Here is a 25,962-nt window from a genome sequence, read left to right as displayed (position 1 = left end):
GAAGCGGTTTTGACTGAGGAGCCGAAGAATGAGGAGTTTTGACATGAATAGAATAATTGTCGAGAAACGATTTTTTTTGTAATATTTTAACCAATTAAGAAAACGATTGTACCATATTTTTATCATGCTAAACGAATCAAGTACAGTACATTATTTGAAAAAAATGAACCAACTTTGGTTCTCGCGCCACTAGCAAACGGGAAGAGAACCATAAAACATTGCGATGTTGCGCTCAATGATGAATAAATTATTTCAATAACTTTTTCCGGTCCGCTCAATACGTTAAAGTAGTTGACGGTGAGGTGAGAAAACAGAGCCCGTAAATCCACGAAGGCCATTCTTTTGGTCATCCCGTTCCAGTATAGTTGGCTGTGCGCAGTTATTCTTCGTCCAAGGCGAAGTAGGCTGACGATAAAAATGATAATAAAATATGTTTATGCTTCACCACCGAATTCGGAATGGTCGCAAATGATTAAACATTTACCACATCACGGTCCACTCTACGCACTTTATTGACGACCGAAGCACCACCATCGATGTTATTATGCCGATGCGTAAAACATGTGTACCATCGTAACCACCGCTAATGGGCTACCGCGAATGTACCGAAGTATGCCGTGCCAAAACCGATTTCCCAAACAGTACAAATACCCACGGCATTGTGAGCGGCAATGAAGATGTTTATGGCACTGCTTGGTGTTGTTGTTTCCGCGATGGCCCAATATCGGTGGACCATTTTCGACCAGGAACACTTGAAGCTGTGCTCCGACAGTTACACCTGTGGTGGACGGCAGCACACGATGTGCTATCAGGTACCGGGAACTCCCCAGGAGCTGCCATAGGATCTGCGCAATTCCGATTGAATTTTTAATTGACATTACTGTAGCCGAACGTTACACACGCGAGGTGCCAAAGGTTCGCACCGATAGTGTTGGGCGAAGAAAACATCAAGAGCTTCATGATGGGCCACAATGGACTGCGGAATAAGGTTGCTACGAATCCGAGGCTGCCAGCAACGAATATGCAGTTTTTGGTAAGTTCGATCATTTACGGTGATGGATCTTTTTTATCGTAATCTGTTGCCTGGTTTCAGCACTGGGATCAAGATCTGCAGGCCATGGCCGAACGATGGGTGCGCCAGTGCAACGTAGGGTACGACGAATGTGATTTCATCGGTTCGTTCAGCTGCTCCTTACCTGCGCCGTGTTCCAACGGCTACTTGATTACGAGGATGATGGAAACGTTACGCTCGATTGCGTTTCATTTCAGGAAACCCTGCCCATCCCATCGGTCAAAACGTATTCTTCCACCCGAAACCTCCGCTCAAGCACTGGGAAGCACTTGCGCTGAGTAGCTGGTTCAACGAGAAGCGGAAGCTCGGTAACGACTTCACCGTTGGAAGTCTGCGAAAGGAGGAGTAAGTGTCGTATCGGTCGCTTCCGTGTGGCTCCTTTTTTGTGCCAATTCCCATGTCCTCGGTTCTTAGCACTTCCAACTACACGCAACTCGTCTGGGCGACCACTCAGTTCGTGGGCTGCGGTGCGGCGGAAATGTTCGGTGGCCATCTGGTAGTCTGCTACTACTACCCCAGGGGAAACATTCCAGGCCAGCCGGTCTATCGTGTGGGCCACCGACCGTGCGTTGGCTGCCCCCAGGAGCGGGCCTCCTGTTCGCATGTGTTCCGCGGACTGTGCGGAATCGGTAGGTCGCGTTGGTCGCGTGTTTGCGAAGCCAGCGGAGCATAAATACGTCGTCCCGTTCCCGTTTCAGACGACCGTCACTCCGGCGGGCGACCAGTCGGGGCCAACGCGTGGCCATCGTTCACCGTGGCTATCGCCCTGCTTGCACTCACCGGCGAATTGACCAAGCTCATCACGTCCTGTGAGCGTTGGTGAGAAAATGGCTTCATCTGCGCCACGCAAAATAAATAAACTCTTACACGAGATGACATGCACGTCCTGGTGGCTCGCAGGGAAGCGCCAGCCAGCTTAACAGGCTAATTAAATGGACGGAGCGGAGCGTTAAAAAAACGCAACAACACCAGAATGAAGTTATAAAAAAGTCATTAAGTTGACACGTTCCCCAGTGCGTGTTGGCGCGAAACGGGGAAAGACTGCTACTCATTAGGCGCTTGGTTCGCGCTCTCGTTGGGATTCATCGGGATCGGAACAGTGGGAGCGTTTAGCCAATGCCGACCAAAAAAAATACTAAATGCTCCACAAACTTAAGGGTCGATATGGATTTAGTGTTTCGAAGGAAATAAAGAAGTTTTCGTGCAAGTAACTTTTACATAGTTTACATACAAGACCAGAAGATGGGTATCGGGCCCACAGTGTGCTGGTACGACAAAGATATCCACGACTGAACACAAACTAAATCTGCCGGCAACCATCTGCCTGTGGAATCGCCATTAGCATATGGGCCGGTGCCGTGAGTCACGCGTGAAACTGAAATTGAATGAACCCCGAAATGGGTTTGTTGCTGGCATTAAAAACGGTGTCAGAGTTGGACTGTCTATAATCGGTCTCAACCGGGAGGAAGCAAACGGCAGCAAAAACCATCAAAACGCTAACGACAAGCAAATGATTTAAAACGCAAACCAATCGTCGCGATGAGAACTTCGTGCTCGGTTTCATTTACTCCGAGGACCTATTAAAATGGCCCACAAATGTAATAAAACGGATTTATCGTGTGTCGGATGACGGGGGCATTTTGACGTTCGGTTTAATACGATCGAAAAAGAACCGCTACTTCCAGAGCTGAGCCGCCATTGTGCAATGCAAAAATGTATTTGATCGTCCCACGAAACTCTGCAGGACTCGCTGTGTCGCCCGCGATGCTCCCCCAAACTCCCTGTATCGGTTTGGCTCCCGTCTCCGTCCGAGCACCCTAATGGGCTCCACTGATGAGGTTTGCTCGTGACGACAGCACCCAGCGATTGGAGGGGATGAATTTAGTAAAATAAATTAAGATCAAAACGAGCCCACGAGGATCGAGGAGCCGGTCCGAATGGCCTCCGAAGTGGCCGTCGAAAGGCTATAATTATAGTTTCATTAGCATGCGCAATCCACACACACCCAAAAAAGCGGCCTCGTCTAGACTAGATTAGACCAACTCTGTCAAAGTCGGTGTTGGACGTGTGCACTGGAGCGCCTGACCGCCTGAGCGCTGATGCAGCTCAAGTTCAAACGGTCGGCAGATCGTTGCACAAATCACCGGCCGGACGCTAATGCGCGTCCGGCAGGATCCTACCGAATCTGTGTCCTGTCCGTGGGTCGGTTGTTGAGTGTCCAAAAAAAATCAAAACCAGTTCCACTATACGATTACCCTCTAGCGAAGTGCAGTTTTGGTGAGTTCCCTGCGACGCCAGAAAGAACGCCACTAATGATCTAACGACTTGCGAGCAATTTAAGCGACTTATAGTCTCGGGTAGAGGGCAGCAGCGGGGTGATTTGGTCTGCGCTCTCACGGACACACGCAGCCGAGGCTACAGGACTGGGTGGCTGATCGACAGCCATTTACGGTGTTATGGGCCCGGTGGCGGTGCACTTCGTAGGCGTATAGGTAAGTCTACGAGCGCGACACCAGGTACGGGCCGTCAGGAAGGATTAGTGCAGATTGATGTCGGCGCAGACGCTGGACAAGGCAGCGCTGCACCGTCTGGTGGTGTCGAGGTCAGCCGTAAACAAGAGGTCCGAATACTGAGGCCTAATTACGTCTCGTGGGCCTCCTTCGGATTCGGGGCTAACGGGCAAAGCCGGCCAGTACACGACATCGGCCGACGAAACCAAACAAATTAGCTGCCAATTGGGCGCAGCTACGTACACGTAAATGTGCTTCGAACGAAATTCCGCATCCCGGAGATGAACGGTCGGGAAGCAATGATCGTTTGTTTATTTCACCGTTGGCCTTCGACAAATTGTTTTGTGGCGGGGAGTGGAAAACACGCCGATCGCGATCACCGTCGTCGTTAGAGGGTCATGAATTTTCTCGGCCCCGGGTAGCCGAGCGGGGCGGCCAAAGAGGCGGCCATAAATCAACACCGCCAACACCATCAGGGGCTCAAACGGCCCATTGGTCCCGAAATCGGTTTATCGCCGGTAGAGTTGGGCCCGGGGACTCCGTTCTCGCGTTCGGGCCACTCACACGCCCGGGCTGTAATATTTTAAATCTAATTTCTGCAACAACCGACTAGACAGATTGAGCTCTCCGCCGAGGCTGATGAGAGTCGACAGTGCCAACGAGCGCCGCGAGGAATGTTAATCGAAACGGAGGAACAAGTGAAGCCAAATTGTGTAGAACCTTGGATCGAATGTCGGCGGTAGTACTTTCTTTTCGGGCCGACATCTTGGTTTGCCCGTTTGAAATGGCATCTAATAAGTGAGCACTTTACTCAGTTCTTTCCAAAATTGGCTGTTCCATTTGTTGCCAATTTGTCAAACACACGTTTGATCTGGATTACGTTTCAAAACTTCAAACGAAGATTTAATAAGCAACGTTAAATAAGGTATCGAACATAACTTCTTTAGCGCACGGGCAATCGACCAATCTGACGGCTTATTCCAGCATTACAGCTTCAAGCCCGAGATTCGGAATGAAAATATAGATATTATCGATACCTATCATAGGCTGTTAATATCCTTCAATTTTGCGTCCCAAACCCGATACTCGAGGTATATTTGCTAAAGTAATACCCAGTGGTCTCGGTAAATGCCAGTTCCCTTAATCCACGTGGCACGGGCGCATAATCTTCCAAAACCCAATCCGTGCGTAACGACGATACCTGGTCGCACCGGAACGGCAAAACCAGAATTCGGCAGTCACTGGGGAGTGGGCGATCTCAATCGATCGCCGGAGGATGATCCCGAACCGAGGTAACCTGCCCAAGGCAGGCGCCAGCTATCCTCACAGGGGTCCCTGTGCCGGCCGCCTTCTCTCTCTTTCTCTCTGGGGGCCGACCAAGGCGCTATCCGTGGGCCGACCAAGGCGCTACAACCCAAAGACCCGTCGATCATCGATCGGAAAACTGTCATTTCAGAGAACGAAAAAAACGACGAAAATCATAGAACCGCAGGGCGGACCGGGTTTGGGAAAATTGGCCCAACATCGGCGAGCTACACCGCCCGGCGTCCAGCATCCTCTGACATCCTGCCAACCGAACGCCATCGATCCGGAAGGTGATCGGATCCGTCGGTGCCGCAACCTGCCAGAACGCGATGCGGTGCCGGTGCCGGTAATATATTATTTTAATTATCACTCGTGCGGCCCGTACTTCGGCGTGCTCATGGCGGCCCTCCTAGCAAATGGGCATCATCTTCGGCCCGTATCATTAGGGCTCATAAATACAGCGTCGTTTTTTACGGGACCACAACATAACAAAATACGACCGGTGCTTGCCTGTGAGTCCGTGAACCCGGAGACCTATGATTTTTGTTGTTTTTTTTGTTATGTTATTTCGAAGGTATAGCATCTTTTAGGTGGCTTTCGCCTTGGTCAGATCGGAGACATCGGCCGGAGGTGGCTTTTGCGTGTTACATTTTCTTACGAGGGCATCGATCGCACCGGTGATCCAGGGGTTTTTTATGCTGCTCAGTTTTGGGCCAAAAAATTGCATGTGCCTTTTCGGGGTTTTGAATGAAGATCGGGCAACCCAATTCGGGGTTCGTGAGCTGCAAAAGGCGTTTGCGGTCACAACTGCGACGCGAGGCATCAGCGTAAAGGTTCAGGATAGATCTCAAAAGCACCAGCTTGATGAAGTTCTTAGAAAGTTGATTGACCTGCGAAATCACGGTTTTTGGCTTCACACATAAAAAACATGTAAAAATAGAAAGCTATTGTTGACTCTTTTTTTGAGCCGTCCCAGCGTGCGGATTGCATGTTTGTAAACACGAACAAGGGTCTTCGTATCGGTCACAATCAAAATAATTTGTTTTGGATACCAACGAAGACCTTTAGGAGAGTTACCAAAAGAATCGTAGAGATAGACATGTTAGCGATAACAAGAACAACGGATAACATAACATTCGCTTAGATTGCCTACATCGAGGCGTATTTACAGCTTCCTCTTGTATTCCTATTTCATCTGTTTTTTTCTCTGAATTTTTGACCCAAAAATTGGCCGATTCATTCGACAACCGTCTCGTGTTGGGTCGTAAACTCTCCAATCAACAATAGGTGTCTCGTCTAATTTACCTAATTCAATTCCTACGTTTCACGTTCGCCCGAAATCTGGTTGACGCAGACTGTTCAAATACCTTTTGGCGGCAACATTCAATCAACAACTCGTCGGTGGCCCAGTCTTCCCGGTTTTATGTTTCCGCTGTTAAACGGTTTTACGACCGCGGAGCGTGCTGCACCGTGCTGCGCCGTGGCGCGATTAGCGACAAAGTAGTGCATTATCTGTTTATGATCGGCCGTTGGCCAATTTGTAGCTCCCCGAAAACATTCGGAACCGATGGAGTCCGATGCAGTTTCCGTGCAGGGCGGCAAATTGTATTTTTTGTGCATGCGGCGGATGCGAGAAGTAAAACTACATAATGCTATTGGACATTGACTGGCAGTAGCGACGACGGGACGGGAAGCTAATTAGCTAGGGCCGCTGTTTTGTTTTTCGTTTTCTCTTTCCGCGCTGACTCCGGGCCTGTCGGGAGCCTGTCGGTTTTGGGTTGGGCTTTTTCCTTTCAGCTGCCTGCGATGGGCTGGCGCTGCCCGCTTTCACCTGGCAAGGATCATTACGTCGTGCGCTTTCGAAAGTATTCGGCCGTTCATCTGCTTCCTTCTGATTTATGTACCTTTTGTTTCCTGAAATTATTGGTGTAAAATTCATTTTTTTACATTCGACGATATAATTAAATGTGACATCAATTCATAATGAAAAAGTTGTCGAAATGCCACAAGTTAGTAGATACCAATTTTGTATTTGTTATTCTTTGTTGTTCACTAACATACGGACGCAACATTTTGTGTGGTAACTAAAAAGAGGTCCCAAAAACATTGACCTACAAACGTAACAACATATACGCTGGTCCACGTCGCTTCAGTACTTCTCCCGACTCGTGACGATGTCGACGCGGATGATTTGCCTCGTCTTGGGACTTGGCGTCCGGTAGCAGAGCGACCTGTACCCGGCGGGAATGTCGTCCAACGGTTCATCGATACCATCCTGGGTGGTGCTCCGCAGACTGGCGTACTCCCGACGTCCACCGCTCTCCGAGGCGGCCCCTCCCAAGGCGCGATCTTCCGTCGAGTCCATCCGCATGTCCAGCCCCGTAGCGACATCGGCCGACGTCTTACTGTCCGTCCGGTCCATGCTACTGCAGCCCTCGACGTGCTGGAAGCAGGTCCCGGTCCCGGTACCCGTCTGCAGTTGGGCCTCGGTCAGCGAGGAACCGGCCGTCCCGAGCAGTTTCTGCTGGTGGCGCTGTATCATCTCCAGCGAGATGTTGGAGATGTTCTCCAGGAGCAGTGTCGCGAACGTGTCCTCGTCGTTCTCGGTGATAATATTGTACGCCTGGCTACTGCTCCTACCCTCCTGGCCCGCCTCGCCCGCGGCCGCCGTTCCCTGGCCATCGGTGGCGCGGCGGTCCTGCAGCTCGAAGCTTTGAATGAATATCTGAGGAATCTGGTGCGAGGTAACTCCCGGGGCCGCTCCGGGAACCGTCGCCGTGGCCCCTCCCGGTGGGGCAGAGCAGAGGCGGGACAGGTTGCGGTACTGGAGGCAGAAGTGGGGCAGCTTGGTGCGTTCGGTTCGCGACGCACTCTTCGGCGCCAGCGTCTCCGTGCCGGGCGGAATGTTCAAATTCACGATCATCAGCGGTGTTTTGGGGCCATCCGTAGGTTTTCTGAGAGAACAGAGAGAGAGAGAAAGAAAGAGAAAGAGAGAGAATAATATGGTGCAACTTCAGCCAGGGATCCGATTCAGAGGTCCGTAACGAGCATAAGACGAACTTCGCGGTCCCGATCCTGAAGCGTGCGATTGTATCAGAAGAATTGGCCCTCGATAGTAGCAGTCGACGAAAACATAGCCCTCGGAAACAGAAAAATGTATAAATTAACGGCAAATGAGTGTGTGTGGTGTGGAGCTCCGGAAGCCTCGCGATCAAAGCGACAGTGCCGTGAAGAGAGCTCCCGAGAGCCCTGGCCCGGCCTGCCGTTTTGGGTCACTTTCGGGACCTGGGTCTTCTCCGTGCTGTCGAATCGCGATCGCGGAACGGGGTGATCTACCACCAAAGCATGAAGGTGATGATCGCGCCCTGTAGCGTGTGAAAGTCGTATCCTACTGTGAGGGGTCCTACCGAGTGTTCTTCCTGTGTCCGATTTCTTTTTCCCGTCCCCAGCTTTTGTGAATCAAACCCTGGTCGGTCGGTCGGGAGCATAATTTAACCGCTCGGAGGGCACACTCAGCGCCAGATTCGCGCGAGACGGTCACGCAAAAGTGTAAACTGGCCAGGGCCGGGGAGAATTATGACACCCGAGCATAGGAAGTCCGACCGACCGACACGACGATGCGTGGTGGCGCCCGAAGCTATCCGACGTTTCGATCCAGTCCATTTCATTCGGCTTCCCGACCCGGTCGAGTTTTGCGAGCGGCCGCCACCAACGACGGTCGGACTCCTGCGCTCAGATGTCAATGCCAAATGAGTCATGCCGTCCGTGGCGGCGGCGGCTGTCAGCAACAACGTTCCGCACGGTCTGCCATCGCACGATCTTTGATAATGACTTGCCGGCAAAGACAGGCGCGGATTTACGGTCCGCAGCGAACGCCAAACATGAAACCATTTAGCCGGGCTTTGAGGGTTGCGGCTTGCACGATGCACCGCGCTCGTTTGCAAACCAAAACAGAACCGGCAAATCGTGGAAATTCCGGATGCTGTCGGTGTCGATTCGTCGAATGCAATCAGTGGGCGCCATTAGGTTGGGATTCCCGAAGGTTGTTGGGCTTTCTATTTTGGTTGCCAATTTGTTTTTGGGTCTTAACTAAAATGCCCAAAAAACTGGATCAGAATGGGAATTTTTTACAACAGAAGTATTCACAATTTACATCTGTAAATCAGATATAAAATTGTCAGAATGTAGATCTTACAATATCTTAAAAATATTGTGATGTGATTGTGATGGATTCTATAAAATATTGTGATATTTATACAAATTCGAGTTCTTCCCAAAATATAATTTGATGGGGAGGGAAAAAAATTGTGTAAGATACTTTGCACTTGCTAAATGTTCGATTTTGGAGACGGAGTTGATATCTCTTGTAACTGTACTTTGAATGCCAGGTTCCCTCTTGTGATCGCCAATTATGCATTAAACGACCACAGAAGGTGTTGGTTCTAATGGTTGTCCCTTTCCGGACATATTTGCCAGTTAGCTAGTTAAGGACAGATTTATAAAACATAATAAGTAAAGTGTGTCTTAAAATAATGTGCTGCGGTAATTTTTGTATATATTTTCACAACGTACAGTAACCGAATCTTGCCCTTAAAAACCCAAAAGCCTAAGACAGACATAAAGGCGAGACCGACTTTAACGCGAGCGCCAAACGATCGCCGAGCTGCCCCGGGTCGGGTCGTGCAAATAATGAACGTGTGCCAAATATTTCTTTGACTGACATTTGTTTGGGGCCACATATTATTATTAAAACTTTGTTTCGTTTTTTGTGCGCAACATAACGATGCCGCGGCCGCTGTTTGCAAGTTATGCTCGTGGCGTTCGGTGCATGCGATTTAGCGGTTTGTCGCTTGCGGGGCCTATGTCAGGAGCGCGGCCGGCGCTCTGAATCTTGGCGATCTATGTCAGATGATGTTGGGCCTTCTTTTTTCTTTTTTTGTTCGTGAGTTGTTGAGCGTATTGTTTTAGTCTTCTTTTATGCGCGTCCACTTGGCACGTTTGGCCTAGCCTCATTAGTTGATGCTCAGCGATGCGCCATCGCAGTGGTTCGCTCGCGCTCTTGTTTTTTTGGTTCACTGTGAGCCGTGGTGGGCTGGCACGGAAACGATGAGACGCTCGTTCTCGGAATCAAGAATAGGAGGTCCGGCTCCGGGGAATCAAATGCGATGCTCGACACCATCGTTCAGCCTTCGCGCCGGCCGCGTTTAGCATGAGAAACCGACCGACGACGAGGACCTCAGCAAACCGAGGCCGCACACACGCGGGTGAGTGATGGTGCAAGGAATTGAATTAGAAAGCCGCGATGGAGCGAGGGTGGAGCTCGGAGTAGACGATGAACGCCGGATGGCAAAGCGTGAAAAAAGCGTAAGAAAAAGTTTGGCCAATGAACACCGAAACACCGAACACGGAACGGGGGGCAAGTTCGCCAACCGTATCGGAATCGCGAGCGCGTCAGATCTTATTTACATAAATTTTTAATTATATGAATGCGCTATATTGGCTATCAAATGGTGGGAATCAAACGGAGAGCCGCCCTTCTACACGCGTCGCAGTACGTTCTCGCGTGTTTCCCTTTGAACTCCGCGCGCCTAGGCGATGCTGCGCTTTGTTCCTCTGTGGCGCTGGTCGCGCCGTTAAATGGTATGTTTCTTTAGTTTATTATTTTTCAACACCCCAAACAGGCCGCCATTCGCACACGGCGCGACATGGAAAAAGAGGCCAAAACTAGCCAAAAATGCTGGCCCAACGCCGCCCGGCCGGCCCTGCATGTGGGATGAAGATGAGATGCGGTGAGAAACGGACAGACACCACCCTTTTATTTGGCTCGCATGATTTAGTGCCCGAAATAGATTTGTGTAGCTCGCCGGGCTCCGGCCCGGGATGATGAGGCTAATAAATTGCAGGAAATGAAGCAAAAGTGGATAATATACATATGTGCGTTGCCGAAGATGTTGCGGAGCGTTTGAGGCGGCTCCTCTCGAGCCTAAGCCGCGCGGTCTGCAAATCAAAGCCTCGAACCGACAGCAGTTCCCGGCCGAAGCAACTCACGACCGTCGCCAGACCGTCGGAGTTGTAAAGCAAGTTATTGCAATCTTTAATAGGAGGCTTTTTGACATTTTCAATCATCTTTATACTGGGATTCGGAAGAGCCATTGTGAAAGTAGAGAGCAAAAATCGCGAAACACCGAAATTGGCACATCACGTCCAGGTGTCGGGATGTTGGACCACACAGCCAAACTTTGCGTTTGCGATGGAAAAAAATGGAAATAAATTTCAGTTTTTATCATCACCTTTTAAGCCATTTTGCTTTGTCCGACTTAATGTTATTAGTGGACTTTTTATGAAAAGGTAATTGGATCTGTTCGTGATTGAAGACAAAAAACCCCGTTGCACAAAAGAACGTTAACTCGAAGATCTACAAGTAGGGACCCCAATAAAGTTTGGTCTATAAATCAAAAATCAGTTAACCTATCACCAGATTTTGTGGAGACCATTGTTGGAGCTAGTTTTCAGCCGGTTGGGAACCTTAATTAAAAATGGTTTGGCAAAAAAATTGCCTAAGCAATTTGGGTTTTAGTTTTCTGCCGTAATAGGTTTCATAATAAAACATAAAAACGGGTTCATTCGTCACACGTTCCGTCACTGAAGCGCCTCGTCACAGTAGGCTATGCTTCATCTCGAAATTTGTGCCTCCGATGATGCTAAGCATCTTCTATGACAATTTCTTCGCGCTTCGCGCTTGTAAAACAGGACATCCATCTTGCTCGGCTTACGGGTGGTTGCAACTATAGCATTGCTCTCAGCCGCCCGGCCCGGCCGTGTAGGCAAACCGTTCTCAAAAGTGACGATAAGCATCTGATACAATTAATTTAAAGCACCACCGAGGCGGCTGCAGTGGCCACCGGTCTAGAGCCAGGGTGGTCTGCGCCAGAGATCGAGGGTCCATAAATTTCGCCACACCATTCCGCGCGGCTGCCATAAAGCGATTAGCATAATAATGATAAGTTGGAGCCTTACCGAGGTCTCGCCACCGATAATCGGTGTTGTCCGCCAACGACGGTGCATATGGCTGAGCTTTCCTGCGAATCGGGATGTTGATTCTTTCGGGTCATTTTTCAAAGTCACATCGCATTTTTTTCCTACCAGAAAATGTGGTCCACATGTCGTGCCCATTGTGAGGCTAAAGGTTAGATTACTGCACCTTCCGGACAATGCCGTTGGGTTGCCAAAATTATTTCATACGGTTACATTTTTCACACAATTGAGCCACGTGCAATAATGTTGCAGTTCGCACAGCGACGTGCTCCGGCTCGATTTAGGTTGTGCAAAGGGACGAGTCCTTTTCCTATCCGTTGCCCAACTGCAAACATAACACGGGTAGAAAAGCCATTCCCGACCACGGCCGGGACCGGACCGGGGAAAATCCTATTAACGATCGGTGAGTGATGAATGCTCTGCAGGTGGCTAGTGGCAGGTACGGACCTGGACGATCGTGGAGAAAAAGGAAACCCGAAATTGGCGCATTATGCTCGGCCAGAGCCGCGTTACCTCCCACGTGGTGAACACTGTTGCTCCTCGCAGCACGCTCGGGTGGCGTCGCCCGTCGGGATGGTGATCGTGGTGTGGCCGATCGCATTGGTGGTGGTGCCGGGGCCGGTGGCGCTGCAAGCGTTGCCGCCCGCTCCGAGGTTCATCAGCTTCCGCGTGGTACACGGACGTACGATCGGCCCTTCCAGCGGTTCCCGGGGCGGCTGTAGGTGGCGTTCCGTGAGCCGCATTCGGCGGCACAACATTGTCGCAGTCTCGCGATGGTAACCTGCCGCGGGACGAGAATCAAAATTGACAGTTTAACCGAAGCTGACCGGTGGACGACATTGGACACCCCCCCGTGAGCTCACTCGCGGCCTCTTCGCCCGCTGATTCGGTGCGTAGCCGAAGCCATCGCAAACACTTGTCAGCAGCTATTTTTATGAACCGCTCCGCACCACGGTGAACCAAGGATCAGGACCATCCAGGAGGTCCGTTGCTGCTGTTGCTCCAAATTTGCCCCCACGTCAATCAATCAATGAGCCGTCCGGCCGAGTTTTAAAGTTCATCTGCCCCACGACCTCGGGACGACTTCTGGGTGGAGCACACACTCACACACACAGTAGTGGGTCCAGTGTCCGTGTGTGTCCAGCCCGAGCGTCGCGGTCGCGTTTCGTTCCCGGTAAGCGTCCTGGCTACTTGATTGAAATCAAATCCGATCTTGCCCGCGATCGAGTTGGAGCCGACGATGGCAGAAGCAAAAAGTAGAGCGACTACGGAAGCAACACGATAAGCGGTGGCTCCAACTTAGCGAATAAGTCACTCGGGCCCCCGGCGTGTGGAGCATTGGTCTAGGTGGTCACACTCGTAGCCGCGCGGTGGTGTAACCTTTGGTTCAAGTCCCGTTCCAGAACGACGACGAGTCACAGCAAAAGAAGGGGTGGTCCCACCCAATAACTGGTCCTCCCAGTTAAGACCCACCATCGGGACTCATCATGAGTTTCGCTTTCTGGTCCGTGTTTGGCCGCTGCTGCTGCTAATGTCTAACTCCTGACTTTGCTGCCAGTTCCCCCAGCCGGTGTGTCCGGTGGTGTGTGTCGGTGCCGAATATAAATTATCAATGATATCAGATTACGCATATATTGTGTCGTGTGTGTGTGTGTGTGTGTGTGCATTCTAGTATGTGTGCACTGGCCTGTGCCGTGCCGTGTGTCGTGCTTTTGCGGCCGAGCTGCAGAAGCCTTTCGCTTCACGTCTTTGCGCTGTGCCCTTCCTCTAAATCTTGTGCGCGTTTATCGGGTCGTTCCGTCTGTCGGACGGTCCATTAAATCCAAGCTGCTGTTGCTGCTGCTGCTGCTTAGTGGTTGCGATCGCCAATGCACGATATGGACCTCGGTCCAGCCCAGTCCAGTCCAGTCCAGTCCAGCCCAGACCTCCGCCTTGCCAGTCATCTCCCATTATCGCCGGCGCTGGCTATCTCAATCTAACGCTGGACCGTGTGCTTGATCGGGTGTAAAGTAAACCGATACTGGAACAGCGCCGTGGATGCTCGAGGCAATGGAGCAGCCTGCGGTTCGCGTCCAATATGCTACCGCTACGGTTGCCAGCGTCCACGGTGTCCAATCGCTGTGACATTTATGGTGACATGCCGAGACATTCCACAAGAAAGTGTGTGCGAGGAACGGAGCGATCCTCGGGGTGTTTTCTTACCTTCTGCCCGTTGATTTAGCTTTAACTTCTTCTCGGCCCAGGCTCTTGGAGCCTGGAGGAGATCAAATTAACTTGTAGCGCGCGGCCCTGTGGTCGGAAAAATTATCTCCACCGAGTTCCGTCACACTCCCTGGCATGGAGGGGAGAAAATTATTGTCGCTAGGTGTATCTGGACCATCGGCCAGATTGGGATCTACGGGCCTGCTGGCGGTGCTGGCGTTCGCTGGATGCAGCAGAACATCGAAAGAAAGGAGACGAGTTCAAAGCGAGATGCCCAAAGTGGCCCATTTTGATTACGCAAATGCACAGCCATTTCACTTTCGACTGTCCGTGGGTGTGTGCCAGCCAGGAGTTGGCCGTGCTTTAAGGCAACTTCAAAGGTGCCTCGGAAGTAATGTATCTCGCGCGTCCCGTAACCGTATTGTTGCACCAGTGAAATGAGAAAACGAAGTCCATTGTTGGCTTTCGGGCTGTCAGTCGGAAAGGTGAAATTTATATTGTTCAATCCCAGAGCCCGGAGGATGCAAACAAGCCAGCACAGCGTTCGTTGGTCCTCCGGGCACAGACACAGTCGGGAGCTGGTCCGAGCTGGCGTCAAAGCCCTGCTGTGCCACGGTTCGGTTCGTTTCAATCGAAAGACGGACGAAGGCGAACGTCACAGGATACAACCGCCCTAGACACGCCCTAGGGCCGCCACCCGACGGGGCGATTGAAGTCCAGCGTATCCTTGGGCTGTAAAAAAGGAAAGGAATGTAATTTCCACCCAAAAGGAAAAAAGGCTTTTTCCAACGAACACTCCGACCGGCAGTCGGAGGGTCAGGGTTAGAAGGAGCGGCAGCATGAAAGAGCCCCGCGCTCAAGTACCGTTCGATTTGTTCGAAACTTTCAATACGATTCTGGCGAACGGGCCGGGGGTCACACAATGGCGCAGGGCCACGCAGCCAGGAATCGTATTACGTTAATGGAGTGCTAAATATGCAAAATTGAGTAGCTCAGCCACGCCGGAGCCACTCGCCGGCTCCTGTTACTCGGTGACCGTTTCATCCCTCGACTCTCGAGGCAATGAAATCAATCCAAATTGGCTCTTTGATCATTTCGTGACGGTTCATCCCATTCCAGCAGCTCGCCTTTGACGGACGACGCACCTGGCGACGATGATTGCGACGATGGCGGAGAATACGAACCCGCCGGAGCGTCGGTGACCTGCAAGTAACCAGGTCTTGGGAACCGAAGTCACCCGATTGGAGAGCTTTGGAGGGCGATTAAAACTACGCGCTTCACCCGCTTTCGTTATTCGTTCGCCCATCTTCATCTCTCCTCATCAATCTGTCACAGTTAATGTGGCGGGTGTCAGTGCGGCATACCGAGCGGTAAATTATGTTTCACTCATAGAACCAGCAATTAAGCTGGATGCTTCATTTCGTGCGTCGGCAAGAATTCGGGAACGAGTATCCTTTTCGTGCGTGGTTCGGTTGCAAAAGATTCTCCTATCGCTCGGCCCATCTCAGGGTCTCATAGAACCTCAGCGACACATTTCAATACGGTAAGGTGTTTGTTAAATTTACCAACAGTGAACTGTATGTCCTTAAAAGAATGCAATAGCAACAAGGTTTTAAAACGGAATTTGTTACTGGGCATTTTTGTTACCGTAAAGTTTAGCTTATGCTAGCCTTGCTTCTTTGCTCCGTTTTGTTCCTCCTCCAAAAGGATTCATTTGTGCAGTTTTTTTTATTCATCCATTTCGAAATTAAACACGAACGCGTTTCCCATGGTTCTCATGTTTTTCAATCTTTCGAACGTATTTTTTTGGCAGCTTTTTCCCGATGTTTTTTCCCCTCAAATGCCTCTTTACCACCACTCGGCGCGTTAGGCGTGCATTCTTTTCTATCCATTTGTTTGCCGCTTCCTTGCCGAGTCCTCTGTCGTCCTCCAGTCCTCCGGTATTCCAACACAGGATCGTGTGCACTCACCGACTCTATGCTATCCCGTGCTAATGCTATTTTCTGTTCGTTCGCTTTGGAAGATTATTCGCACTTATATTCTCATCTCATCTTCCCGTCGCCATCGTCGTCGTCGCCGTGTCCTAAAAGCCTGCACACATCTTCAGTTGATCTTCTTCTCGTTTTCCGCTTCCCCGACGATCGTTGCCCATTCCCGGCGGTTCGAGTCCTGTTCGGTTCGGTTGTATTATTATTATCTTTCCATCTCGCACTTGGTCGAGTATTTTCGTACGTTTCCTCTTCCATTATCCTTTTGCGCCGAAACGACGCTCTCTTCTGTACGCGATGCGATGCTGGACCGATCCTTGTTGATCCTTTTACGGGACTCGAGGGCGAGTGTAGTGGTAGCATCGGAGCGTTTGCCAAACCGACACACACTCGTGATGGCCTTGGTACAATCCGATCCGATGGCAAAGGATCACGAAGGATCATGTTCCCGAATGTAATATCTTGATGAAAAGAAAAAGACTACCCGTCGGACGAGGTGTATGTGTGTATGTGTGTGTGTGTGTGTGTGTGTGTGTGTGTGCTACGAGATTCAACAGTTGTGGGAGTTTTTTCTTATTAAATGTGCGGCCTACAAAGCTTCGCACCAGAATGCATCGTAAACAAAAAGATGGAATGGAGGAATGTTGGAGAACATAAAATAGCATAAGCGTGGAGATTTCGGGAAACGGGAATGTGGGAAGAAGCGGACAACACGAGAACAAAGAGAAAAATAATAATAAATATCGTTTTCTACTTCATTCGTTCTTACTTTTTCTTACTTATGCTGCTGCCGATTGCCGTCTGCCAGCGTGCACAACACAAAGTGATTTTATGTTTATCTATCAGGCTCCGAAGGACGAAACACTGGCCATGGTGGGCCACATCTGAGCGATACCAGCACGGAAACGAGTACTCTAACGAGTGGGAATGAAGCAAACTTTTATGCCATAAAAGTCCTCAGTGTTAGTCCTAATTTTTAAGCTCTGGCAGTTTCGTTGCAATATTTTCAAAGCATCATGCAATGCATGCCTGTGCCAAATATGCGAGCTTGGTACCGATAGCGATTCCGTTCCTGGTTCCCAAAGTGGGTAATTTCCTTCTATTTCTCCTAGAAAAATAATATGCCTTGTAGCGAGCCGAAACCGATTGGCAGCTGTGAGGCTTATGCTGGGCAAAATTCCTGGAAACAAGCAAACACACACATACACGGTTTGGATGGCAAAAGAAGAAGCACGGCACGAAGACGATACGGACGAGTCGGAGATAAAATGAACTGAGCCGATGGGCCGTCCATGAGCCAGAGCAGGAGGGCTGGACACGGTGGAAAAATAACTTCTCGTATGGCCGATTCTATGCTGCACATGGCACAAATTATCGGCACCAATAGGCTGCATGGTTCGATGGTGGCAGAAGTATGATGAGCTAGAAAAGTTTAGGAAAAGCGCACACAACTCCGCGACGGAACGCCTAGGACAGAGGACCGAGCTAGAAACTATACGAAGGCAGATAAATTAATGAGTAAAAGGGAACGGCAGTGGCCAAAAAGAGGAAAGAACGAAAGATGGATGGCAAATATTAGCAGCAGCAGCAGCAGCAGCAGGACCAAGCAGAGAAAGCGCTTGCAGCACTAGTGTTTACGGAGAAATAGGGAGTAGGGAATGGATCAAGATCAAGAACATGCCGAGGAGAAGAAAGATTGAAAATATGTTTGATATATGAGAGCACAGTTCAAAGAAATGGGCGAGAAAAAAAGAACTCATGCTGAAGAAATTGATGCCTCTGTCGGCCCAATTTTGCTTGGGCCCCAAGCGGTGACAGCAAAACGAGGATCCTCGAAATGAAGATAGCCACACGGAGATAGCGAAAGAAAGTTTCGCAAACATGATTTTCTCTTATCCATCCTTTTCCATCTTACGTGCTGCGCGATGATCACCGTAAAACAAATAGAATGCAACTCGTTTGGAGTTTCCATTAAAAAAAAAACATTTGATACGCATTCAACAGCAAAAGAGCCCTGAAACGGTGAAACGGTACACATCGATTGAGATCATCACCGGCAGACCAATTTAGTGTTGAATTTAACGCACTGAATTTAACGTCTCCTGGGCGGTGCTTTCCCCTAGGCCATTCGAGGTTTGCAAATCACGTCCCGTAGTCTGCAGGACGAAACCATGATCGACAGGAAATGTACGGCAACCAACAGAGGGCGAGAGAGTATAAAAGAGTCACAAGACACCGACCGATTTCGGGAGTCCTTGTGGGTCCTGTGAATGAAAGGCTCCTTTGAAATAAAATCGGGCGAAAATGCTTGGCCGAGCTGGCTCGGAGCCGATAGTTTCTCACGGTTTCAGACCTTGGCCACGAACGGTGCACGACGGAAAAGTCATCCCAGTGCAGGTGTGACAATGCACGGGATGCACTTGAGCGATGCATTCGGGCGTAGCTATTCGGGTCACGCTTATTTTCGTTTTGCCGGGTGAATGACGGAGCGATGTGACGCGCCGGTGAAATGGATTGGTTTTGCCAAATGTTTAAATTTACTGCCAGTAAATCGATGATCGATGAGGGGATACGTTAAGCCGACGGTCCATAAATTAGGTTTCGGATCGGCATTAAAATAAAACATTTCTTTTCTGAAACGCTTGTTGTGGCTATAATTTCACATCCCTAGAGGATTCTTAGAGCTATGGAAAGACCGAACACATACTTTCGCGTTGCACGGTCGATTTTTGTGACTCTCGATCTGAACCATTTGAAACGGTTTCGGTGACCGTTTCGATGTAAAATTTTCATTCAATATGCTCAATCACCATCATTCATTGGCAATTAAGCAACATAAAACTCAATTAATGAACTACAAACGGCTCCCCGTTGTGAAGGACGTTCGGCGATTAAGAACTGGCTGGCTTGTGGTTTGGGAAATACCTTCCCGAGGTGTTGCGAATCACACGTGAATAGATCTAATTTTGGGAACGGATTTCCGGCTGCATACTCTTCGGGCTTTGCAGACAATCAACCGAAAGCTTGTGAGAAACGCCCCGAATGCAATACCTGATCCGGGGGGAGGGCAGCGACGGAAGACGCCTAGTTGAACGGTGGGCACTTATTCACTTAAGGATTCCAGCATATCCGCACACGCCATTAAGCTTGAGCCTTCGGTAAGTCCTACGCCTAAACGAATCACTTACCGCGAGACAGGCTTCGAGACGGTTCAGTTCGGTGCCATCGCACCGAGGCGCATCGGGGGCTTTTGATCCGACACAAAATTTACGCCACATCATCATCCAGCCGAACATCATCGATACGGCCCTGAAGGATAAGAGGACAGTCAGGTAACCCTAACCCGGCCCCGGACCGGAAGCGAAATGGAACCGGTCCCTAGCCGTAGCCGGCACAGGAGACGCCCGTCAACCGAACGGCCGGGACGGAAGGTGTGAAAAGTTTACCGTTACCCGCCTTGCGCCTTGTGCACCTTCGGTTGCGGGCAGCGGAATTATTCCTTCAAATATTCATTTCCGTCTTCCGGCGCGGGCCGGGAATAAAAATCACAGTTACCTTAAACGCGCAAACGATTGCTCGGGGAATGACGTTATTAGTCTTGCGGCGCTCGCGACCGAGTTGCTTCCCGGAACGGAACGGAACGGAACAGAACAGAACGGTTCTCAGGAAGCAGGTCGACGGGTTTTTGGGGAGGATTAAATATCATGTTTAGCTTGGTTTCTTTTTTTTTTGCGCGACACCATCTCGAGGACGCCCTTCAAACCAAAGGGGCCGCCACGTGCTCGAGCTGCTCACTTGCTGCCCGCGACGGTCCCGCGGTTCACTGGCGGCGGGGAGTTTCTACATACACCCGGGACTGGGGTTGGGCTATTATTGTTCGGCTTCTTGGAACGATTTCTAAGGCACAACTTTGGCAACGTTCTTTTGCTTGCGAAACATTAAGCCATTATGGTTGGAAAATGTAAAAAGTCTCTGTGCTTTTGTACGAAACTTTCAACGATTTTTTGTGGGTTTTAAAACATTTTCAAGTGCTTCCTTTTGGTGTAAAATGTTATAAGTTTTTTTTCGAGTTGCTTTTGGATTTGTTCTAAAATACCTAACCTCTGCAAACGTCGAAATGCGTGTCAGATAAGTGTCTTATACGTCAGGCCAGGTCCAGGCACTGCATGGTCAGTAATACATGCACGATTGGTTAACAGTTTCCAGCCGAAACTCATACAGTTTTGTAGCATTATTAACGAGTTTTGAGATTTTTTTTTGCATTTTCCATGCGGCGACCAAATGTCAAAAATGTTTGTGTGGTCAATAATTTTGTAACGGGATTCCAAACCAAACAGTAACATGGTTGTAAACTTATTTACTACCTAGTGCCTCTATCACAGACGGATTGATTCTTATATTCGGAATTCTTAGGCCAAAATTGAACAAGTCGCTGTTGAAGCCCACACTCAGCCCCTTCTGTCAATTTTGTGCATGGTGATAAAAAATTGTTTTTTTGTAAATAAACATTTGATATTTGTTTTTTGCTTTCCCAACTTTTGACCCAATTGTTAAAAAAATACAGATTGTTCAATGTATAAACTTTCCTACAAGCTTTTGTTTGAAAACATTAGACTCTTCGGTCCATTTCGGAACGACATTTTCGAATATGCATATAAAATGCAATTTAGCTTTCACTCTGGAAACTTTATCCGTCGAACGTAATTACGCGGACCGAATTCAATGAGGAGCGAACCATATTCGTTGCCGAATATCGTGCCACAATTTCCAAAGAGACCGCACCGTCCAATAAGAGGATGCTGAGTTTCAAATTCATTGCGATAGTCTAACTTTCTCCCGCACCACGGATTTGCGAAACGCCCGTCGTCCCGTCGCATCCAAATGGCAACTTTGGGAAAATTAAAGCCAATAGGAAATATTCATTGCCCTTCATCCATTCCGGACCCGGGGGCCGGGGATCGGGGTTGGCCAAACAAGAAGTCCGTGCTCCGTTCGCTTTTTTACTCCTTGCGCGCGAGCCGGCTCACTTCATTAATATTTGATCATAATTATGGACGAAGCTTTTAAGATTCAATTCGGTTGATTATTTTCCATCCATCTCGACCACCGCACGGTCACCCCACCCGCCATTGCCACAGACGCCCGCAGCGGTCGGAATTGCCCTTTCACTCGCTGAGGCTGAGCGGGAACAAGAAAACATTCCAAACAATTTATACACATCCTTCCAAGTTCCAGCTCCTCGCGGTTACATCCTTGGCTCTGCCGTCCGTCGTCGGTCGGTTTGCTTCTTTGCCCGGGGTGGAGATTGATTAAAAATTTACCTTAAAACGCCGCTCCGAGACCGCCGGTATCCCACCGGTAGGCCGAAGATCGAACACTCCTGGACACGCTGGACCGGAATGGAACGGAAAACCGTGCGGTGGGCAACCGGATCCGGTGGCAGTTTCTTTCAGCACTTCGATTTGCGTACCGCCCAGGCCGACTTTCTTTTGGAGAAAGTTTTCCCGCGAGGTAACGAAGTAACGAAGTCGGCGCGGCACTCTGCTCTGTAACTACGCCGACTACTTGTTGTCGTCGTTAGGGGGCAATTTTAAAGGGCGCATAATTAAGTCTAATTGAACAGTGGCAGCAGCTCAGCACCGGCGGTGGTCAAAAATCGATTTGTTCGAACGTCTTCCGTTAAGTTAACTGAACTGTTACGCGCACAACAGAACCGCGGGCTTCCTGATTAGGCACCGGCAATGTTTGGTGGGGCGCGTCAACAATATGCCAGCGAAGTGCCCCAGCACCGTGGGGGTTGGACGGAATAAGCACAACACTCACGCGGGACCGGCGTGCCGTGGCGTTCCGTACCGGCGGCAGGATCATAACTGTGCCGTCGCGCCGATACGGCTTATGGTTTTATGGCTCTCTAAATGGTGTTAGGCCGTCCCGGTACCACTTCACAGCCCCGCGGCAGGGGCTGGTGCCGATAAAGTTATTTTCACGCTGATTTCCGCGAGTTTTCACCTCGCGGGCGTTTCGCGCCCTCACCCCCGGGCGCCCGCCCGCACGCAAACAGCTGCGCCTTTCGGGGCACAGCTCACCCTAGTTATTGTTGTGCCGTTGTTGAAATTGCACCACACGGGCGCGGAAATGCGGGAGCGCGAACAAACAGGATCCGGGAGCACGGCCGCGGTGTTTATAAACACACCCCGGAATGACGACGACGGCGATGATGATGATGATGGTGGGAAAAGCTGCCGCTGGTGGCGATGGGTACTGGGTGCCGGCACGTTCGGAAAATTATCCTTTCATGCATAATCAATCGGTGCTTCGTGGTGCCTGTGCCGAGGGGGGCTCGAAGTTATTTTGGTTCGGTTTGGTGGTTTGGCGATTACGTTTGTGCGGCCCGAGTGTAAATGGAGAGTCGAAGTCGGCACCACACCTGTGCAGCCAGCGGGAGTTATGGGATACATTAGTCGAGGTCACCACGAGCCGTCCAGTGTATAGTCGTTTATTTTTTTATTTTGTTCTCAGGTTCATTTCAAGAGGGCCAGAATTAGCGGCACTTTACAAATGTTGATAATGCGATGCTCATACTTTGGAAATGGGTCGATGATGATGTCGAAAAAATGCTCAATGTTGGTACAGCAGATTATACTGGATGCTCGACCCACTGGTGCTGGTGCGAGGAGAGAAAACAGGGCACTACCAGTAATGCCACTTTTAGTGTTGAAGTATTCGTTACCTATTGGGTGCTCTGGAGCCGACCGTTCGTTCGCGTTACACAACAATCTCACCAACACTTAGCGCAGCGTAAACACGATGTTCTGCATTTATAACAAATGCATCGAAAGCCCTACTAACGCCTTTAAAATATACCTTGGAGTGTGCAACCGTTTCCTGAGCGGGCACGCGAAGCAACAGCACGGAATCCGGCAGTAGGACCTGCAGTCCTTTTACAGTCTACAGGAAACACACACACGCGCGCAGAGCTAGGCTACCAAGAAATATCGACCTAGCCCGGGTGGGCTGTTTGAAGTATTGGACAAAAATGTGCCAACGAGCCGTCATTAAACATGAAGCGTATCGATTGGGCACCCGGGTTGGCCTTTTTTCGCTCCCGATTCGTGCCGTGTTGCTACGCCGCGAGGACCGCGTGGTCGAGCCGTTAAAGTATTTTAAATTGTGAACCACCCGGCCGCGAACGGTCGCGATGGAAAGGGTTGCAAAATTTGTGGCGATTTTCAAAAATAGTACACTGAAAAGAAAAACATTAATTGAAACCCGGGCGACCTTTGCCTCGCTCAAGCTGTTGGCGTAATGTACTCTGCTTGGGTGCTCGAAACTCGGGAGGGCGCTTTAGGCAATGGGATTGGGAATGAAGTCTGAATTGGTAACTATTATGAAGCTAAATCGTCAAAATTGTAATTAAAGTGAGTCCAATCTAGGTGCTGAAAATTGCGCCTGATTGTAGGCAATCTGCAATGCAGAACTGTAATACGCCCGAAGTTATGCTATAAAATATACGTTTGTTATTATGATCTACTTTCACATTTGTTAGAATAATGTTTGAAAACGAAGCTTGAATTCTGTTGAACACACTGAAATCGCCATGACTATGCATCGTACATTGGCCGTCTAAGGCTAAAAAGGATTTTTGTTTATTTGTTGCGAGAATATAGATACAACAAACCGTGCCCAAAAATTGTAACCGAAGCTTTGCTTGAAATCAAACCATAACCATTTTAGACACCAACGTTCGATTGCCGAACGTTTCATGATTAGTGACAAACCGCCGACCCACTACGTCTACCTTGGCCGGCGTGCAGTTAACCGAGGGGCAGTAAAGTTATTGCTTACACCTGCATAAACGATCGCAATAAAGAATCAATCAAAAGCGACGGGGACGATTTCGCCAAATCCTACCTCGACGGTCCGCCGAAGGTCGGTGAGCTACCTGTTGCCAAACTCCGCCCTCGAAATAGCACAAGATTTATTGAAGGTTTTCCCCCGGTTTTATTGTGGTTATTACAGGCAACCACCAGCGGACGAAAACATCATAACAGCACCGCACAGCCCTGGCGAACGATGTGCTCCGTCGTTGGATTCAATCAGGGTCGTTGGATGGGGCGGTGTCATTGTAAAAATTCGAACTGGAAATTGCATCGCCTACGGTTAATAGGAGCCAATGGGAAGGTGTTGTCGGAGCTTGACGATATTGTTTTCATAAAACCCGCCTCATGCCGGGTGCGTGGAACCGTTGCATACCTGAGGCCGTATGGCCGTCGCCATAAAGGGTGCTTAATCGGTGTGGTATTTGTCTTTTAGGAGTCTCATGATCCCCTAAAATCCCTTGTTTGTAGCCCTGCCGATGCCGATTGATCCAGAGCATTACGCGCCATCAACGGTGGGCAGCCCTTAGCCAGTGGCAGGTGCCGCGAGACGCGCGGCACGTCTATTAAAAATATCAATATCCTTCGATCCGATCGCAGCGCCAACGATGGGTTTCGCCGCGCCGCTGATTGATGCATAAAATGTCCCATTTATGGTGTCGCAATAAATCGAGCCCGTCGTCGTCGGGTGAGGTCTGATTTTGTGGCTGCAGGATACAGACGGAAAACTCACGGTTTGAGTAAAAGCCACGCTGCTCAAGGACCAAGCCAAAATAACGCACCGTGCCGCGGAAGGGAATCGAATAAAAAAAGACGATGTACGATTTTATGCGTGACACGATCGTTTCAATTTGGTGTTCCAGATTTGTGCGGTCCGCGACGTTTCCTGGTTTTTTTTGTACCTCTCACCGAACGGGCGCCTCGGAGAAGATCTTGTGGCGGCGGCCGTAAGGCGGCTCTGGGTCGACGAAACGCTCGACAAGATTTTCGAACCGAAAAACGTATCCGAAAGTCCATGTGTCAATCATGTGGCCAGCAAAAGGCCAACGGAGGTTCTGGATTTAATTATCACATCCCGGCACAGATGGAACGAAGTTTAGGGCCGGTTCATGCTGCGAATGGCTGACACGGGCCTACGGTCTAGACGAAACCCAGCCAAAAGGCCTGCAGCGACACTGCCGAACGACGATTTCTAGTTCTTGAAAGACATGATTTAAAATAAAACTTCATGGCTTTAAAATGGGCATTTTTTACATCTATTTTTGTACTAATTTATTAACAGACATTTCTGCATAACACACAATTCATTAGGGTTTAGTCTATACACTAAACGGCTTTCTGAATAACCCAGTAAATAATAGGTCAATAATAGGAGTAATGCCTACAGCACGCCCATGACACACAGTGCCTCGCTGTAAGTGTAAAGACAGGGTGTTCCCACATGTGAGCTATGCCGCCAGCTTAATACGAAATGAAAACAGATCGTGTGAAACTTTGTCGGCAAACGTGTGCCTTCCGGTGGTTTGGGGTGAATTAAATCTGTCCCGGTTATGGTTTGAGCGATTTGTGTTTAGGTGTGGCCCCGGCTCGGCCCTACGAGAGCCTTCTAGTTGCAGCACTTACTAGGTGTGTGCGTTGAGAAGTGAAATTTTAGAATGATGGCTGTACCTGCCGATTGGGACTTCCCAGTTTTGCGGTTCATTCATCATTACCTCATTTTGACATCAGGTAAATCAGTCCAGGTCGCAAAAAAAATTAATCAGTTATCAAACGACCGTTGAAAGGGTTAGACCATGCCAACTTTTGTGCCTGAAAATGACATTTCGCGGACATTACAATTTTTCTGCTCCTCTTGAAGAAAACTGCTTCGGAATCGCACCAAATGCTTGTCGGGACTTGGTTTTGGAAGATCGCTGTGCTTTGAGTGGTTTAAAAAACTTCAAAATGGCGATTTTGACTTAACAAAAAAAACG

General features: G+C 49.6%; 2 protein-coding genes across 2 annotated transcripts; one reads left to right on the top strand and one right to left on the bottom strand.

The window, feature by feature from the left end:
* The first annotated feature begins 671 nt into the window (after positions 1 to 671).
* LOC128270083 (venom allergen 5-like) lies at positions 672 to 1,895 on the top strand. Its single transcript, XM_053007489.1, has 6 exons — positions 672 to 812; positions 887 to 1,033; positions 1,094 to 1,175; positions 1,270 to 1,417; positions 1,487 to 1,701; positions 1,771 to 1,895. Exons 1-6 carry the CDS (start codon positions 672 to 674, stop codon positions 1,893 to 1,895), a joined length of 858 nt encoding a protein of 285 aa, XP_052863449.1.
* A 5,141-nt stretch (positions 1,896 to 7,036) lies between these two features.
* Positions 7,037 to 12,680, bottom strand: LOC128274208 (uncharacterized). Its single transcript, XM_053012318.1, has 2 exons — positions 12,436 to 12,680; positions 7,037 to 7,841 (listed from the first exon to the last, which is right to left on the bottom strand). Exons 1-2 carry the CDS (start codon positions 12,678 to 12,680, stop codon positions 7,037 to 7,039), a joined length of 1,050 nt encoding a protein of 349 aa, XP_052868278.1.
* Positions 12,681 to 25,962: the final 13,282 nt, after the last annotated feature.

The sequence above is a fragment of the Anopheles cruzii genome, chromosome 3, assembly GCF_943734635.1.
Source record: "Anopheles cruzii chromosome 3, idAnoCruzAS_RS32_06, whole genome shotgun sequence".
NCBI classification, from domain to species: domain Eukaryota; kingdom Metazoa; phylum Arthropoda; class Insecta; order Diptera; family Culicidae; genus Anopheles; species Anopheles cruzii.
The sequence above is the reverse complement of the archived record's forward strand: the minus strand, read 5'-3'. Positions and strand labels throughout refer to the sequence as shown.

Coding starts and splice junctions, on each gene's coding strand:
- LOC128270083 (XM_053007489.1), top strand. CDS start 672: ATGAAGATGTTTATGGCACTGCTTGGTGTTGTTGTTTCCGCGATGGCC. Junction 813..886: donor AGCACACGATGTGCTATCAG/GTACCGGGAACT, acceptor ACATTACTGTAG/CCGAACGTTACACACGCGAG. Junction 1,702..1,770: donor CCGCGGACTGTGCGGAATCG/GTAGGTCGCGTT, acceptor TTCCCGTTTCAG/ACGACCGTCACTCCGGCGGG.
- LOC128274208 (XM_053012318.1), bottom strand. CDS start 12,680: ATGTTGTGCCGCCGAATGCGGCTCACGGAACGCCACCTACAGCCGCCC. Junction 7,842..12,435: donor CAGTGTTCACCACGTGGGAG/GTAACGCGGCTC, acceptor CTGTTCTCTCAG/AAAACCTACGGATGGCCCCA.